This window comes from Myotis myotis, unplaced genomic scaffold, assembly GCF_014108235.1.
Source record: "Myotis myotis isolate mMyoMyo1 unplaced genomic scaffold, mMyoMyo1.p scaffold_m19_p_2, whole genome shotgun sequence".
Lineage (NCBI taxonomy): Eukaryota > Metazoa > Chordata > Mammalia > Chiroptera > Vespertilionidae > Myotis > Myotis myotis.
In genome coordinates, this window is record NW_023416324.1 from 100,262,410 (window position 1) to 100,281,505 (window position 19,096).

General features: G+C 38.3%; 2 protein-coding genes across 17 annotated transcripts in view; both read right to left on the reverse strand.

The window, feature by feature from the left end:
• CCDC138 (coiled-coil domain containing 138) overlaps positions 1-937 on the reverse strand; it is a 192,250-nt gene extending 191,313 nt beyond the window's left edge. For all 6 annotated transcript variants that reach the window (XM_036351307.1, XM_036351305.1, XM_036351308.1 and 3 more), the window contains exon 1: positions 830-937. In XM_036351307.1, the coding sequence (XP_036207200.1) occupies positions 830-922 (93 nt within the window). In that variant the 5' untranslated portion in view covers positions 923-937. The remainder of the gene's footprint in view (positions 1-829) is intronic.
• A 4,171-nt stretch (positions 938-5,108) lies between these two features.
• RANBP2 (RAN binding protein 2) overlaps positions 5,109-19,096 on the reverse strand; it is a 93,219-nt gene continuing 79,231 nt past the window's right edge. For 6 of the 11 annotated variants that reach the window (XM_036351055.1, XM_036351066.1, XM_036351056.1 and 3 more), the window contains 5 exons: positions 18,783-18,884; positions 7,384-7,529; positions 6,446-6,719; positions 6,013-6,347; positions 5,109-5,620 (listed from right to left, as the gene is read on the reverse strand). In XM_036351055.1, the coding sequence (XP_036206948.1) occupies positions 5,315-5,620; positions 6,013-6,347; positions 6,446-6,719; positions 7,384-7,529; positions 18,783-18,884 (1,163 nt within the window). In that variant the 3' untranslated portion in view covers positions 5,109-5,314. Of the gene's footprint in view, positions 5,621-6,012; positions 6,348-6,445; positions 6,720-7,383; positions 7,530-18,782; positions 18,885-19,096 lie in introns of those variants that run through there. The other 5 variants (XM_036351057.1, XM_036351060.1, XM_036351063.1 and 2 more) reach the window with 5 other exon arrangements.

Genomic DNA, 19,096 nt, shown 5'->3' on the forward strand with positions numbered 1-19,096 from the left:
TCTGCACCAGGAGAAAATATTTGTATACAAAGGACATTACTGAGGTTATTGATAAAATTTTAATATGAAATTCATAATATTGTGCCAATGTCAAGTTTCCTGAATTTATTACTCTATTCTGCTTATACAAGACAATGCCCTTATTTCTAGGAAAACACACTGAAGCATTTATACCTGACAGTAAAGAGTCACGATGTCTGCAAATTATGCCCAAATAGTTCAGGGGGAAATGTCTGTATGGAAAGGGAGTCAAAAAGAGGGAGAGCCCTGGCCCATTTGGCTCAGTGGATAGAGCATCGGACTGAAGGGTCCCGGGTTCCATTCCAGTCTAGGGCGCATGCCAGGGTTGAGGGCTTGATCCCCAGTGCGGGGCGTGCAGGAGGCGGCCCATGGGTGGTTCTCTCTCATCATTGATGTTTCTAGCTCTCCCTCTCCCTTCCCCTCTGAGAGTATTGTAAAGCAAATGTGGCAAAGTTTAATAATGGTGAATACAAGAGAAGGGTAGAAGAGGATTCTGGCAACTTTTTTTTTAAGTTTGAAAGTATTTCAAAATAAGCCTTTTAAAGGAGTTAAATTGTTTTTTGAACTCCAAGTCACTATGAAAGTTCAAAAACACTTTCAACAATGACATACCACGATTTGCTGAACATAAACCTTCAAAAGCATATGGTGAAGAAACTTTTCCGTTTTTCCTGTTTATGTGACTCTGTCACCTGCCCACTGTTTTCCCATCTGCGGTCCAGAACTACTCTCCCCTGTAGCTAACTTTCCTTCCACCTGTTTTCCCCGAGCGGCCCGGGCAGGGCGAGGAGGAAGCGAGAGGTCTTACCTCGGCCGGGCGGCAGCCACCCAGCCCGTAGCGGCTTTTGAGGCGCTCCACTGCGAAATCCTGCCCAGGTGGCTTGACGACCCTCGGCTGCATCGTGCTAGGCCACCGTTGTCTCCTCAGGAACAGCGTTCAAATCCGCGGCGGGACGCGCAGGGGCGGAGCTCGCGCCGCGGAAGTGCGTCATGACGCACGAAACGCCCCGCCCCTCATGCGAGGTCTGGGTCCCTGTCACGCTTTGTTAAAAACGTCCTAGCGTTGCCTTTAGTGACTATTTGCTTCATTAGTGTCATTTGGACTGATAAATGGCGTCTACTCTTTTAAGTCTTTTGCTACTTCGTTTTCTTCCGTCATGTCTACCTAGGTTGCACTTCGCAGGGGTGTCCCCTCACTCCAGCTGCAGCCTCAGAGCTCCAGGGCCAAGGAGGAAGTCACTGCCTTGTAACCACTGCATCTCTTGTACAGGCGGGAATGCATTCGGCATCTGTCCAGATACTGGGCTCACCAGGATGGTCCACACCTGACGGGTAGGACCGCACCTTGGTCTGGGGCATATCTGACGTATTTGTGTGCGTTTGGACATAATCAAGGTGGCCTTGCTAACTGTAATATTAAGTGAGGGGTAAATCCAAGAATAAATCGTACTACAAAGTATAGCTATTTCAATAATTACCTCTTCACTTTCCTACTATGGGCCAGTAGTTCCTATTCAGAGTAACAGGGTATATTAATAAGCAGTATTAGAATGTAAGCTACATGAGAGCATGCTTTTAAAAAAAAAAAAAAAAATCCCCCAATGCCCAGAACAGTGCCTGTCACTTAGCAGGTGCTCAGTATATCAACCTAAATCAGAGACTACTTGAGTTGAATAACTAAATAACCACTTAATTTCTTATATAAATACACTAGCATAACCCTTTACTTTTCTAAATTGTATTCACTAGCATGTCTGGACTAATAATTCCTAGAGTTTCTGGATTATCTTTAAATTTCCTCAAATGCCAAAAACTTTGTAAGATGAATATTTTAATAGTTACCTGATAATTACTTAAACCAATAATTATTCGGCATACACTATAACTATGGTATAAAAATGAGTTTCTTTATACTCTATCTTTAAACAGAATTTAATGAGCCAATATAAAATCAAACCAGTTTAAGAAATACATAACGTGGGTTTATACCACATTAAAAAATAACAGAAGTCACAGGCAAAATCCTTTGCCTCAAGCCACTTTTAAGCATCTTTGGAACACTAATAGAAAAGTCAATTTACTGGCCATTTTTATCAAACTTTTGGTCAAAATATTAATTTTTAAAGCTTCTTAACTCAAAATTTGAATGCTTTAAGATACCACTGATTTCTTTAAACAAAAATCTCTACATTGCACTTGCCTTTACTTGAATATTATTCCAAAATCACAACAGGCATCAGCTGTCCCAGCTGAAAAATTCACAACTTTATAGCAATTTATACTACATAAGCTTCCAAAAAAGCCAATTTTTATTGAGCATACATGTAGTCCGTGGTTCTTTTTAAGGTTCATGTAGTTCAACTGATACACTAGAATATCAGTTATCTGGTTATATGGCCAAGTAGATTTAGTGATCACTCATTACACAAGCCACACACGACATTCCTCTCCTCCTTTAACTAGTGGTTGAGCAGGTACTTATTACAGGACTAGAGGCCCGGTGCACAAATTTGTGCAAATTAAAAGGAAATGAATTGGAAACTTAAGCAGTAAGTGGCTATTAGACAATATTAAGTATAATAAAATAAGGGAAATTAAAAAAGTAAATGAATTAGATGAAATATTTTAATATCGGTATTCACCCTTTCTCTATAATAGTGTCAACCAAATTCACAACCGACAATGACAGATGCAAATACACCATGCGATTGGCACCAGAGAGAGCTTTATATAGATAAGCTTGCTTAATTAGACCTGCTTTCTGATTTAGCTAAACTTTTTCCAGCCCAGTGAAGCACCCCAACTTCTCTTTCAGGTAACTGTCAACAACACTGCAGTAAATATCAACAGGAAGCAGATTATTATAGATCACGCAGGGAGAATAAAGGGTGAAATATTTAACTGTAGCAGTGTTTGACTATACTCTGCACACTGAAAAAACCTGAAGTCATTTTAAGGTCCACCATTTCTTACTTCTTCTTTTTTTTTTTTTTTTTTTAAATATTTTATTGATTTTTCACAGAGAGGAAAGGAGAGGGATAGAGAGTTAGAAACATCGATGAGAGAGAAACATCGATCAACTGCCTCCCGCACACCCCCCACTGGGGATGTGCCCGCAACCAAGGTACATGCCCTTGGCCGGAATCGAACCCGGGACCCTTCAGTCCGCAGGCCGACGCTCTATCCACTGAGCCAAACCAGTCAGGGCCATTTCTTACTTCTTTTCAGTCGGGTCAAGTCTCTAAACTTTCCAAATCTCCATTTTCTAGCTAATGAAAAGAAACTAGGATTCCACTGGGTCTCCTATCTACCTACTCCAGGACTTCTGTGAGGATCAAATGAGATGAGGCATGAGAAAACACTTCACAGACATTTGGTTAAAGTGTAAAATGTTTGCACCTGGCTATAAAACAAGTCATGTTCCTGGGCTGAAGAAACTCCAAGGAGGCTAGTCGCTAGGGAGAGAAAGCCGGGCATTGCTACATAACATCATTACTAGGTGCCCACAGCCATCATTTCTGGGCTGGGCCAGGCTCTGGGCCACATTTTGCGCAATGGGGTCTTGGCAGCATTGGCTGCGATTTGGTGGGCTGTCACTCCAGGGTGGTGGTAGGGCCTGTATCCCACTTGGGGGAAGCCGAGTGTTGCTTTGTGGGCACCAGGTCCATAGTGCCGTTTCTTTGTAAATAGCCAATGCGTGTCACGGCAGCTCCTGCATTAAGCATCTGCCCCCTGGTGGTAAGTGTGCATAATAGCGACCAGTCAGATGGTCAGAGTGACACTTAGCATATTAGCCTTTTATATAGAGAGAGACTAGAGGCCCAATGCACGAAATTTGTGCACTCGGGAAAGGGGTGGCCCCTCAACCCGGCCTGCACCCTATCACAGTCCAGGAGGCCTCGGGGGATATCTGACTGACAGTTCCTGCATTGAGCATATGCCCCCTGATGGTCAGTGCGTGTCATAGCAAACTGCCATTCCGCCATTCAGTCAATTTGCATAATAGCCTTTTATGATATAGGATAGCCTATTTCCAAATCCCTAAACAACAGAAAAAACACCAGTCTTTTGCTAAATGTGATGATTTCACTGGGAAGAACACAGGAGGGCAGAAGGCAGCCACTATTAGTGATTAGAATGATTGGAATATACCAAATCTTGTGCTCTAATTAGCTTCTTTGTAGTTCTATATTGAGTAGGCTTATGAGAATATCCCTTTTTAGCAGTCTAACTTTTGAAACTAGACATTTTCCAAATAAATTTTCAGTGTGTATCAAACTTGAAAAAAGTCACTTCCTTGGGGGCTGTGGAAATTATGTGGCATTTTGAGTTTATAGACCTTTAATTGTCCTCCATAATTTGGTTCTAGAATTAACAAACAATTATATGCACAATAAATTTTCTAAATGTCATGGCTGTTAACAATTGTCATTTTATTTTTGCTACAAAATTCACCAGAAAAAGTTACTGCAACAATCTAGTATAAAGCAAATCTTTAACCAAAAACATGGAAGAGATCTTTTTAAAATATTCACACTTTATCACAATAACTGCAAGGAAAAACTCAAGTTCAACTAGAACAAAGCTGCAATTTGAGGTAGTAGAAATAGATGACAGAAAAGTTAAAAAAAAAAATCTAAGGACATACTCAACTTGTTTCAAATGTAAAAATAAATGTAATACCTTTGAAAGGGCACAGGAAGCTACAAATAATTTTAAGAAAAGGTACTCTACTTAGAAATTCATTAACTATCCAGGAGGTGCAAAGATTATAGAAGAGCACTTTGGTTGTCTCTAACCTCTGGGCTCTGCCCATTCATAAGTCTCTATGCATAAATGAGAACACCAATAGTTAAAATTACCAAATATATTTTCAAATCTAAAATAAAAATTACCCCCATTTTGGTCCCTTTATTCAAACAGTAAATATATCCATGCAGGAAGTCCAGTATCTTAAAAGAAATTAAAATTAAATTGTTTATATAATATTCCTTCAATGAGAAGGTCTATTGCTTTTAACAAGATTAGTATTATTCCACTTTAATACAAATATGTCAGGAGTACATAAACACAAGTACACCTGAAACAAACCAGTGTTTAAATTTTTATTTCACACCATGCAAGGTCAATTGTAACACATTAAAAAGTGACAACAGCTATACGCTGCAATTTTACATTTATACATTAGAAATGTCCATTTTCAAAAGCTGAACATAATTACTATATTGTCATAACAGCTAAGCTTCAAATCAACTGTTTATACAGGTAAAGTTTACTATAAAAAAAAATGACTTTATATCTGTCCACATTCTTTGATACTAATTCTTCGACTAACAGACCCTTTAGGAGAACCAAATGATTCAATCTTTTTCACAGTATCCATGCCATCCTTAACAAACCCAAATACTACATGCTTAAAGTCCAAATGCTCTGCTTTTTTCAATGTTATAAAAAATTGAGAATTATTGGTATCGCGGCCTCGATTAGCCATTGATAGGAAGCCAGGACCAGTATGTTTCACATTAAAATTTTCATCTTCAAATTTATCACCATAAATGGACCGTCCTCCTGTTCCATCATGTTTGGTGATATCTCCACCCTGAAAAAAAATTATTATTAATAGGGATCCTCAGTAAAATATTACAATGCACACAGACTAACCACCCACTACGGATAAGTCCTCATCACCCAGATTGCGAGAAAATGTGGTATGAACACTAAGTAATGCCCATTTTTGAAAGAAGACAAAAATGACAAGAGGTCTTTTTCCCACCCTCAATTTATAGAAGGTTTAAAGTTATTAGAAATTTCAACTATTTTAAGCTGAAAATTTTTTGTGGGGGTAGGATATATTGAGATGGTAAGATCAACTAATGTGTGGAAAAGCTAAAGAAATCTAAGAAAATTATAGGTGAAGAGGAACACTCAAATTTCCCTATTAGTGTAGTACACTTTTCTAGACTTCAATTGTGATACACAGTCAATACTTACTTGGCAAACGAAATCTGGAATTACTCTGTGAAAAATGGAGTTCTTGAAACCAAAACCCTTCTCTCCAGTGCATAATGCTCTGAAGTTCTCAGCAGTTTGAGGAACAATGTTTGAAAATAATTCCATGGTTATACGTCCTAGAGGTTCATCATCTGCACAAACATCAAAAAACACCACAGGATTTGTCTCCTTTGATAATTCTGCTGTCAGTGATACCTGTCCTTTCTGGAGTTTTAATAAATTTTGTTGACATTCTTCAAATTTTCTCTTAAAACAATCAGCCATTTCTTTAGTTTTAAATCTCACTGCAAGCTGTTCCACTTTGGCTTCTCCATCTATTAAACAACAAAACAACACAGTTATCTCAATATCAAAATGTTATAATATTGTTATGGATTTTAGGAAAATCCACAAAGTGAAAAGTAGCATTTACCAGCATAATCCGAGGCAGTCCAAACTAAAGCATTGTTCGAAACATTTAAGGGTTTTAATTCCATTGTTTTGGTAATAACATGATTTGCACACACTTTAAAGACTTGGTCTCTTCTCATTAGGATCCGATAATAATTCTTCAGTGTATGCCAAAGAATTTTAATATCTCCAACACCACGCTCCTTCCACTGATTGACATCTCGATCCCATCTATAAAGTTTGGCTCTCTCTTTAAATAAAATTTCCTCATCTTCTTCTCCAGATTTTACTTCTACCTATGATAGATGAAAAATAAGCTGCTGCTCATAACATATTCCATAACAAATTCCTTAAAATACTGTCTTTGTTAATGACATTAACAAAACATTAACTGTGCTATAAAAACAAATGGTAATATCCTAAGGCTAAGAATACGTCTGGCTTGGATTACACAGTGTAGACCTCACTTGTTATTAAATCTTTTTCTCTTATGTAGTATTCTTCCTCCTTTTGAAAATTAAATACATTCTTTTATAAGACAGAAGTGGTTTCAAAAAGTTCTTCAAGAGAAATATTTACAACTTGAGGTTGAAAACTGAAAATAATTTGTCTAAAACAACATTCTTGTCCAGGAAATGTAGAGTTTATTTTTACTGATAGGACTTTAGCAAGTATGAGATTAGATATATTTGCTCTCAGAATTAATTATGTTATGAAAACAAACATATGAAAAAAATTAGCTCTTCCCAATAATTTTATATGTAATATACCAAACAACATTTATATATAAATTTTAACAAAAATGACAATTTATACTTAAAGACTTAACTTCTAATTAAGAGCTTCCATTTGAAACTGTAAATATTTTGAAAGAAATGCAAACAAAGCCAGCCCTGTAAAATCAAGTTTGAAACCTAAAATATGATGTTATTAGTAAGATTTTCATCCTTTAATAGTTACCTCTGGTAATGACACTATTGGTTCAAAGTGGATATCTTCATTATAAACTACTTCTTCATCACTACCATCTTCTTCTTCACCAACTTTATTGGTTGACTGTGTTCCAAACACAGTTGCTCCAGTATTTGCCCACTGGAAATTTTTATCTGATGAATAAATCAGGATATTGAAACAGTAGTATCTATTTGTATTAGTTTTAATCCTCTGGTTAAATTATTTAATCAATGCATCAAATTAACAATGATTTGCCATATACTTGTAGTTAAAAAAAATGCCCCCATTTTTAAATTATATTATTTGAAATTATATTAATCTGTCAAGGGCAAGTCATGTAGTGAGTTCATAGTACATTTAGTACTATTTATGCTTGCAGATATAAAGATAAGATCATTTGACCATTTCGTAAACTTCATGATATTAACAACATAATAACTTTCAGTAATGAAGCAGGTTCTTAAAAAAGTACAAACCTAGCTAGCCCTAACCGGTTTGGCTCAGTGGATAGCGCGTCAACCTGCGGACTGAACGGTCCCAGGCTCGATTCCAGTCAAGGGCATGTACCTTGGTTGCCAGCACATCCCCAGTAGGAGGTGTGCAGGAGGCAACTGATCGATGTTTCTCTCTCATCGATGTTTCTAATTCTCTATTCCTCTCCCTTCCTCTCTGTAAAAAAATCAATAAAATATATATATTTTTTAAAAAGGTACAAACCTTGGAATTCTCAAAACTCAATTCCAAAGGTAGTTTATTTCATAAAACATTTTATCACATGAGAAAAATAGCTCTGAAGCTAAAATGTCCTCAAAGAGGCCAAATGTACTACTTCAAAATTAGCCAAAGCAGTCTAAACATATGTTTATAACTTCTCTATTTCACAACTTCCTCCTGAAGTAACTACTGTTGGAGCATAGATTTCTTCAGGCCTTGGGAAAAGCTCACTGACTCCAACTCTCCTCAATGGATACTAGACTGTGAGGGGTGAAAAGGATTACCATTCCCATGCAGAAGAACAAAGACTGTTTCTCTCCCTCATACCTTGCAGGTGAAAACTAAAAGTTTCTTCATCATGATCTCAACTGAGATGACCCAGCCTTCTAATACATTCCCCACCACCCCAGAGGAAAGAAACCCCTCTTAATTTGTCACCACTTGATAAATCACTGACTTAAGAAAATACTGTATCTGGTGCTAAAAATTCATAAAGTAGCAAAAATGTATCAGATCACTTCAAATACCCTTAGAAGGTGTGGCAGAAATTTTCAAAATCCTCTAAAGCAGTGGTTCTTAACACTGGGTGAATATTACAACTATATCAAGAACTTTTGTAAAACAGCAATGCCTGACGTACCATTCACAAGGAGGCCAATATAGCTATCAGGTAGTTTGTTTTTTTAAAAGCTCCCAGTAAATTCTATTAGGAATCTATGAGCTGAAAACCACTGTTCCTCTTGGGATCAGGAGGAATAATCCATACAGTAAAAGTATAAAAATAAACATGTCAATAATATCAATATCATGGTAACAGTACCAAGGAGATTTCCACTATGTGTCGGAGTTTAATGAAAACACTACAAAATCTAAAGAAAATATGATAGCCATAACCGGTTTGGCTCAGTGGAAAGAGCGTCGGCCTGTGGACTGAAGGGTCCCGGGTTCGATTCCAGTCAAGGGCATGTACCTTGGTTGTGGGCACATCCCAAGTAGGGGGTGTGCAGGAGGCAGCTGATCGATGTTTCTCTCTCATCGATGTTTCTAACTCTCTATCCCTCTTCCTTCCTCTCTGTAAAAAAATCAATAAAATATATTTTAAAAAAATAAAATAAAGAAAATATGATAAAGTGGCAATCATTGGCAAAGGAAGACCTAAATAACAAAATAGGTATTCCTTATTATTCTCTTAGTTCCCATATTAAATACTATACAACAGAACTGTGTTAACAGGACTTTCAGAAGAAAATTAATAGGAAAAAAGGGCCAATATTAAAAGAGACAAAAGAAGTGAACAATAAAAAAATGAACCAAAAAGTAATCACCATAGAAATTATATGAGAAAAGAAAATGTAAAGTGTTAAAATGAAGAAGGTCCACACAATACCAACAACAAGTTTCAAAAAGACACCTACATTCTACTGACATTTATAACCTCTTTGAAAAAAATTTAAGTCCTATAAGCTCTTATTAAAAGAGAAAAGCAAGACTGAAATTCTAAATTAAGAAATTTACAGGGGATTTAGTTTCAAGCACTATTTCCTGCTTGTTAGTCAATCTAATTAAAGAAAGTATTAAACACACAAGAAAAGTAACAATAAAGAAAACTAATGGCAAAATCTGAAGATGGAATAAAAAATACACACACACACACACAAAAATAACAAAGTAGAAGGGCTCTTAATATCAGATACCAAGTTATACTACAAAGCCACTGTTCTCAAAACGGCCTGATGCTGGCACAAGAACAGACATACAGACCAATGGAATAGAATAAAGAACCCAGAAATCGACCCAAACCACTATGCTCAATTAATATTTGACAAAGGAGGCAAGAGCATACAATGGAATCAAGACAGTCTCTTCAATAAATGGTGCTGGGAAAATTGGACAGATACATGCAAAAAAATGAAACTAGACCACCAACTTACACCATACACAAAAATAAACTCAAAATGGATAAAGGACTTAAATGTACGACGGGAAACCATAAAAATACTAGAGGAATCCAAAGACAACAAAATCTCAGATATATGCCCAAGCAGTATCTTCACCAATACAGCTCCTAGGGCAGTGGTCTGCAAACTGCGGTTCGCGAGCCACCTGCGGCTCTTTGGCCCTTTGAGTGTGGCTCTTCCACAAAATACCACGTGTGGGCGCGCATGTACAGTGCGATTGAAACTTCGTGGCCCATGCGCAGAAGTCGGTATTTTGTGGAAGAGCCACACTCAAGGGGCCAAAGAACCGCATGTGGCTCGTGAGCCGCAGTTTGCCGACCACTGTCTAGGGCAGTGATGGCGAACCAATGACACACATGTCACCTACTCATTTTTTTGGTTGATTTTTCTTTGTTAAATAGCAATTAAATATATAAAATAAATATCAAAAAATATAAATCTTTGTTTTACTATGGTTGCAAATATCAAAAAATTTCTATATGTGACACGGCACCAGAGTTAAGTTAGGGTTTTGCAAAATGCTGACATGCCGAGCTCAAAAGGTTCGCCATCACTGGTCTAGGGCAATGGAAACTAACGAGAAAATAAACAAATGGGACTACATCAAAATATAAAGCTTCTGCACAGCAAAAGAAACCATCAACAAAACAACAAGAAAGCCCACTGCATGGAAGAACATATTTGCCAATGTTATCTCTGATAAGGATTTAATCTCCAACATTTACAGGGAACTCATACAACTTAACAAAAGGAAGATAAACAACCCAATCAAAAAATGGGCAATGGACCTAAATACATACTTTTCGAAAGACATGATCAAGGTCACTAATCATCCGAGAGATGCAAATCAAAAGGACAATGAGATACCATCTCACACCTGTCAGAATGGCTATCATCAACAAATCAACAAATGACAATTGCTGGGAAGGATGCAGAGAAAAAGGAACCCTCATGCACTGCTGGTGGGAATGCAGACTGGTGCATTCACTGTGGAGAACAATATGGAGTTTCCTCAAAAAACTAAATATGGAACTCTCATTTGACCCAATGATCCCACTTCTAGGAATATATCCCAAGAAACTAGAAACACCAATCAGAAAGGATATATGCACTCCTATGTTCATAGCAGCACAATTTACAATAGCTAATATCTGGAAACAGCCTAAATGCCCATCAGCAGATGAGTGGATTAAAAAGCTGGTACATCTACACGATGGAATTTTATGCTGCTATAAAAAGGAACTCCTACCATTTGCAACAGCATAGATGGACCTAGAGAGCATTATGCTAAGTGAAATAAGTCAGCTGGAGAAAGATAAATATCACATGATCTCACTCATTTGTGGAATATAATGAACAACATAAACTGATGAACAAAAACAGATCCAGAGACAGTGAAGCATCAATGAGACCGTCAAACCTCAGAGGGAAGGCAGGGGAAGGTGGGGTTAAAGGGGAGAGATCAACCAAAGAACTTGTATGCATGCATATAAGCATAACCAATGGACACAGACACCAGGGGGGTGAGGGCATGAGCGGGGGGGGGGGGCGGGGGGGGGGGGGGGGAGGGAGGTTATGGGGCGATAAGGACACATGTTATGCCTTAATCAATAAAGAAAAAAAAATAATTGATAAAATCAAAGTACGTCTGGGGGGGGGGGGCAAAAACTTCTGTTGGATCTAAGACCAAAATAAAGTAAGAAATGTAATTTTTAAAAAAGATTGGTGGCCTTGGCCAATGTTGCTCAGTGGTTGGAGTGTGAGCACAAGAACTAAATGATCACAGGTTCCATTCTGGTCAAGGGCGCATACCTTGGAAGCAGACTCCATCCCTGGCCCCATTCTGTGTGCGTGTAAGGAGGCAACCAACCAATATGTCTCTTTCACATGGATGTTTCATTCGCTCTCTGTCTCTCACCTTCCCTTCCATTTTCTTAAAAAGAAAAAAAAATCAATGGGAAAAATATCCTCGGGTGAGGGAGGATTAACAAAAACAAAAAAAAAGATTTTGGTGAATGATCTCACTGAAAAATGACAAGTGGTGGTGAGCAGTGAATGTGTCAGGTGAAGCTTAAGGCATGCCTCCATAATGAGATTTAACTCTTGCTTATTTCACACTTCATACAATATTGATAAGATAGGGCAGTGGTCGGCAAACGGCTCGCGAGCCACATGCGGCTCTTTGGCCCCTTGAGTGTGGCTCTTCCACAAAATACCACAGGTGGGCACACATGTACAGTGCGATTGAAACTTCGTGGCCCATGTATAGAAGTCAGTATTTTGTGGAAGAGCCACACTCAAGGGGCCAAAGAGCCACATGTGGCTCGCAAGTCGCAGTTTGCTGACCACTGAGATTCATGCAAGAGTAGGCCTTTCTTCCCCCAACTGCCAGCGCCACTTCCCTCTGGCACCCAGGACCTGGGCTTCCCTCTGGCCACCGGCAGGCATGCTGGACCCAAGCTTCCCTCGCAGCCCCGGCTTTGTCAGAAAGGTCATCCGGTCTAATTAGCATATTATGCCTTTATTATAGATATTATAGATAAGAAACATAACACATCAATTTTTACTTAGCATTACTTTTTCTGGATAACTGTGCCCACTATATATGTGTAGACTTATTGTGGCAGAAGATGTGAAACAAGTGTAAATATGTGATAGGGAAGAACACTATTTCTGATTTAGATTAGTAATGTAAGTATGTATCTTCAATAAAATTTATTCCACAAATCAAACATTTTGTATGACATTTTAAGTGGTGCTATAAGATATATGAAAGACATTATAAGAATGACAAAATAGTCTGGCTGACATGGCTCAGTGTTTGAGCATCGACCTATGAACCAAGAGGTTTGATTCCCAGTCAGGGCACAGGCACAGGTTTCAGGCTCAATCCCCAGTGTGGGGTGTGCAGGAGGCAACCAATCAATGATTCTCGCTCATCATTGATGTTTCTATCTCTCTCTCCCTCTCTCTTCCTCTCCGAAATCAATTAAAAGACATTTTTTTTAAAAAAAGAATGAGAAAATATACCAAAAACATGAAACCATCAAATAAATGGCTTATTTTCTACAAAGGATACAAAAATGGACAATAGAAAAACCACCGGCAAAGATGGGAAAGCTCACCAATTATAAATTTAAGGACAATAAATTAGCACGGCCCGTCAATCAAAATCTAATCCAGGACAATTGTAAAAATAGAAAACTACAAAATCATCTCCTTAAAAAATATAGATGTACAAAATCTTGAAATATTAACAAATCAACCTAAAAGTACAACTACAAGAACAATGTACCAAAATTAAGGTTATTCCTACTGGAAAGATGCTTCAGAATCGTTTATATAAAATTAAGAGAAATTTTTACCATTATAGTAATAAATGTTAAAAATAACAATAAAGAAGACTTAAAATGGCAGCAGAGCAAGTGGATGCTACACAAACACGCTCCTAGTACCAAACTGGAATTACAAGTAAATTACAAAAATACCATCCTGGCCGAACCGGTTTGGCTCAGTGGATAGGGCGTCGGCCTGCGGACTCAAGGGTCCCGGGTTCGATTCCGGTCGGGGGCATGTACCGTGGTTGCGGGCACGTCCCCACTGGGGGGCGTGCAGGAGGCAGCTGATGGATCTCTCTCATCGATGTTTCTGACTTTCTATCCCTGTCCCTTCTTCTCTGTAAAAAATCAATAAAATATATTAAAAAAAAAAAAAAAAACCATCCTGAATAATCAACTGAAGACTAGCTGGAGAGAACCCTGATGACCAAAGATAGAAAGAGGAGGACCACAAGGCAACTGGTAGGAGGGGTAAAAAATGCAAAAGGGCTGGCCGGTTCCCAAAGACAGCTGCTTAAGTCCCAGGGTCTAATCCACAAGCTGGGCCTCCCAGCAGAAAGCACCAAAACTGGGAAAGGTGCCCACATAACAACTGGCTGTAAAAACTAGCAGGGATGCTATCGGCCAGGGAAAGATGACTGGAAATGCAGGCACTCTTTTAAAAGGTAAACGCACAAAATTTCATGTGCAACCACTCACCTTGGGCTTTGGCAAAGGGAAGGGAAGAGTGGATTGGAGCTGTGTGAGCAGAAGGCAGGGTTGGGCCTCTGGGGTAAGAGTTCGGAAGGCAGATAACCTGGTTTCCTGTGCTAAGTCATAACCTTATGCTGCAGAGAACATCTTTTTGTCTGACGTTTATAGAACATTTCACCCCAAAACTGCAGAATATACATTCTTCTCAAGTGCATATGGGTCATTCTCAAAGACAGACCACATGTTAGGACAGAAAACAAATCTCCACAAGACTGAAATCCTATCAAGCATCTTCTCAGATCGTAACGAAATGAAATTAGAAATTAACTACAGTAAAAACACCCAAAAACATCCAAACACATGGAGGCCAAATAGCATGTTATTAAACAACTAATGGGTTACCAACAAGATCAAGAAAGAATTCAAAAACTTCCAGTGAAAAAACGAAAACACACAACAACCCCAAATCTCTGGGACACAGCAAAAACAGTCCTGAGAAGGAAGTTCATAGCGCTACAGGACTATGTAAAACAACAAGAAAAATTAATAATAAACTATTTAATCCTACAACTTAAAGAATTAGAAAGAGAAGAACAATAAAAGCCCAGAGTAACTAGCAGGAACTAAATAATAATGACTAGAGAAGAAATAAATGACATAGAGACTAAAAATAATAATAATAATAATATAAAAACATTAATAAAACCAAGAGTTGGTTCTATGAAAAGATAAAAAAGATTGATCAACTGTTAGTCAGACTCAGCAAGAAACAGAGGACCCAAATAAATAAAATCAGAAATGAAAGTGGTGTGAAGTAACAACTGACACCACAGAAATACAAACGATTATAAATATTTTTCCATGTATAAAACGCCCCCCCCCCCCTTTTCCAACCCAAAATAAAGAAATCAATATTTTAAACATTTTGCTGGTTTTCCTCTTAAGGCCTTCTTCTTTTTTGGCATCTTAAGGAGTTGTTCTTCCTGTTTTCTCCACTGTCTGATCATAGACTCAGTGGGAAGAGGTCCAAATTGTTTCTGCGGTTCTGTTTCCACGCTCTTTTGCATAGCTGATTACATTCAATTTGAATTTTGCAGAGTAAGACAATCGCTTACCAGTAATTATCTTTTTATTTTTTGACATCTTTATTGGCTCAGAATGCTCTGGTCCCTGTTGCATCTGCCCACTCTCTACCTCGATCTCAAATTACAGCATCAGCTGACATCAGTAACAATAAGGCTCATGAGGAAGAAGCCTCTTTGACAAGATATGGGCAGATACACACCTGCACGACTCCCTCCTCGGCTGACTTCCGTGTATAAGACACCCTCAATTTTCAGTCTAACGATTTTAGAAAAAAATAGGGTCTTATACACAAAAAATTACGGCACTATGAACAACTATATGGTATACCAAAAAACTGGATAATGTGGATGAAATGGACAAATTCCTAGAAAAATAAAATCTCCCAAAACTGGATCAGGAGGAATGAGAAAACCTGAGTAAGCCAGTAACAACTGAGGAAATAGAAGCAGTAAACAAAAGCCCGGGTCAGGATGGCTTCACGGAATTTTACCAAACATTCAAAGATGAACATCTATACTCCTCAACCTATTAAAAAAAATCCAAGAGGAAGGAACACGTCCAATCTCTTTTTATGAGGCCAGCATTAACCTAATTCCAAAACCAGATAAAGACACTACAAAGAAAGAGAATTACAGGCCAATAACCCTGATGAACACTAATGCTAAAATCCATAACAAAATATTAGCAAGCCCAGCAGGCATAACTCAATGGCTGAGCATTGACCCATGAACCAGGAGGTCACAGTTCGATTCCCAGTCAGGGCACATGCCTGGGTTGCAGGCTTGATCCCCAGTGTGGGGTGTGTAGGAGGCAGCCGATCAATGATTCTCTCTCATCATTGATGTTTCTTTCTCTTCCTCTCCCTTCCTCTCTGAAATCAATAAAACTATATTAAAAATAAAAGACTTGTACCTGGAAGAGTACAGGATGTTTGCAGGGAGTTAAGCCTCATACTGACCTGTGGCAGGGCCACAAACAAGTCCCAGCTTGGAGGACAGAGCCCTCTTAGCATAATTAAACTTACCCTTATATCCCTCCCTAGTTCCTTCCTAGGTAATGGGCTGTGGGAGGTGCAGCAAGTGCTGCCAAAACAAAGTGAAACTCACAAGAACATTGTAAACATTATATACCCTTGTTCTGCTTTGTGTGTTCTGACTATAAAATAAAGCTTCAACTTGCAGGCTTGGCACTGTCTCTCCATCAGAGAAGCAGCATTCCACCCAGCCCCAGCTGTATTCTCTTGTCTGTCTTCTTTAATCCTTCACCGCCCCTCCTCAGGCTCACCAAACCTGCCCATGCTGGATGCGGCACAGACATTGAAAAAGAGATAGAAGTAAATATAAGCAAATGGAAGAATATACCGTGTTCATGGATTGGTAGAATTAACATCATTAAAAAGTCCATACTACCCAAAGGAAGTCAGAGATTCAATGCAAACCCTATTAAAACACCAACAACATATTTCACAGATCTAGAACAAATACTCCAAAAAATTATATGGAACCAAAAAAGACCCCAAATAGCTGCAGAAATCTTGAGAAAGAAGAACAAATTGGAGGACTCATAATACCAAATATCAAGTTATACTACAAACCCAACATAATCGAAACAGCCTGGTACTGGAAGAAGAACAGAACAGAAACCCCAGCAATCGACCCAAGCCATTACACTCAATTAGTATTTGACAAAGGAAGCAAGAACATACAATGGGACGAAGACAATCTCTTCAATAAATGGTGTTAGGAAAATTGGGCAAGTCCATGCAAGAAGTGAAATTAGATGCCCCAACAAGAATAAACTCAAAATGTATAAGAGTTAAATTTAAGTTGTGAAATCATAAAAATCTTAGAAACCATAGGCAGCAAAATCTCAGACATTTCTCATAGCAGTATGTTTACCAATACATCTCCTAGGGCAGCGGTTCTCAACCTGTGGGTCGAATGACCCTTTCACAGGGGTCGCTTAAGACCATCCTGCATATCAGATATTTACATTACGATTCATAACAGTAGCAACATTACAGTTATGAAGTAGCAACGAAAATAATTTTATGGTTCGGTCACAACATGAGGAACTGTATTTAAAGGGCCAGAAGGTTGAGAACCACTGTCCTAGGGCAAAGGAAACTAAGGAGAAAATAAACAAATAGGACTACATGAAAATAGAAAGCTGCACAGCAAAAGAAACCATCAACAAAAAGAAAAGGAGAGCCCACTGTATGGGAGAACATATTTGGCAATGATACATCTGAAAAAAAGATTAATATCCAAAATATATAAGGAACTCATACAACTTAACAAAAGGAAGACAAACAATCCAATTAAAAAATGTACAAAGGACCTAAATAGACATTTCCCCAAAGTGGACATACAAATGGCTAAAAGACATGTGAAAAAATGCTCAAAGTTACTGATCATTAGAGAAATACAAATTAAAACAACAATGAGCCCTGGCTGGTTTGGCTCAGTGGATAGAGCGTCAGCCTGCGGACTGAAGGGTCCCAGGTTCGATTCCGGCCAAGGGCATATGCTTTGGTTGCAGGCACATCCCCAGTGGGGGGTGTGCAGGAGGCAGCTGATCGATGTTTCTCTCTCATCTATGTTTCTGACTCTCTGTCCTCCTCCCTCCTCTCTGTAAAAGATCAATAAAATATATTTTTTAAAAAATAAAAAATAAAATTAAAAAATAAAAATAAAACAACAATTAGGTATCACCTCAAACCTGTCAGAATGGCTACCATGAACAAATCAACAAATAACCAATGCTGAGGAAGATGTGGAGAAAAGGGACCCCTCGTACAGTACTGGTGGGAATGCAGACTGGTACAGCCATTATGGAGCTTAAAAAATTAAATAAGGAACTGCCATTTGACCCAGTGATCCCACTTCTAGAAATAGATACTAAGAAATCTGACACACCAATCAGACAGAATATATGCATCCCTATGTTCATAGCAGCACAATTTACAATAGCTAAGATCTGGAAACAGCCCAAGTGCCCATCTGTAGATGAGTGGATAAAAATGTTGTGGTATACAATGTTTATACCATGGAATACTAGTACTATGCAGCCATAAAAAAAGAGGGATCTCTTACCCTTTGAGACTGCATGGAGGGACCTGGAGAGTATTATGCTAAGTGAAATAAGCCACTCAGAGAAAGACAAGTATCACATGATCTCACTCATACATGGAATCTAATGAACAAAATAGATCGAGAGACATCGAATCACAGAACAGATTGTGGAATCTCAGAGGGAAGGCGGGGGAAGGTGGGTGAGTGGGAAATGATCAACCAAAGAACTTGTATGCATATATGCATAGCCCATGCACACAGACAATAGGATGGTGAAGACCTGGGTGTGGGTCGGGGCTGGTAGAGGTGTCAATGGGAGAAAAAAGGGGACATACATAATACTTTCAACAATAAAGATTTTTAAAATAAATAAATAACAGCAAAATATAGAAGCCTTTCCTTATATTAAAAATTCTAAACGAACAGAATAGGGAAGGGGAAGAAATATCCAAGTTAATTACAACACTATGCAAAGGACTAGTTCTTTCAGTTGTGTTTGAATTCTGTAACTTGATCATTAAAATCCCTCGGTCTTATCTTACCTTTGGAACCAAAAGCAAAATCCCCAGAATTACTGGAAGCCAAGTCTGCAAATGACAGTCCTGTGTTGTTTCCAAATCCAAATGAAATCGTTTTGCTTTCCACTGGCAAAAGGAAAAGAGAATTTAATATTTCATTTAATAAACATCAAAGTTTTATTGAGGACCCAATGACAGTAAGGTCTTTAGTACTTAGGGGCTTGGGTTGGGTATGAAGCATTTATCTTATGGTTATTTCTCTGAAAAAAATTATAAGAGTCAGCCAATTCTGAGCTTATTCAGTATTTCTAAAGGTACAAGTATTATTTTCAATACCA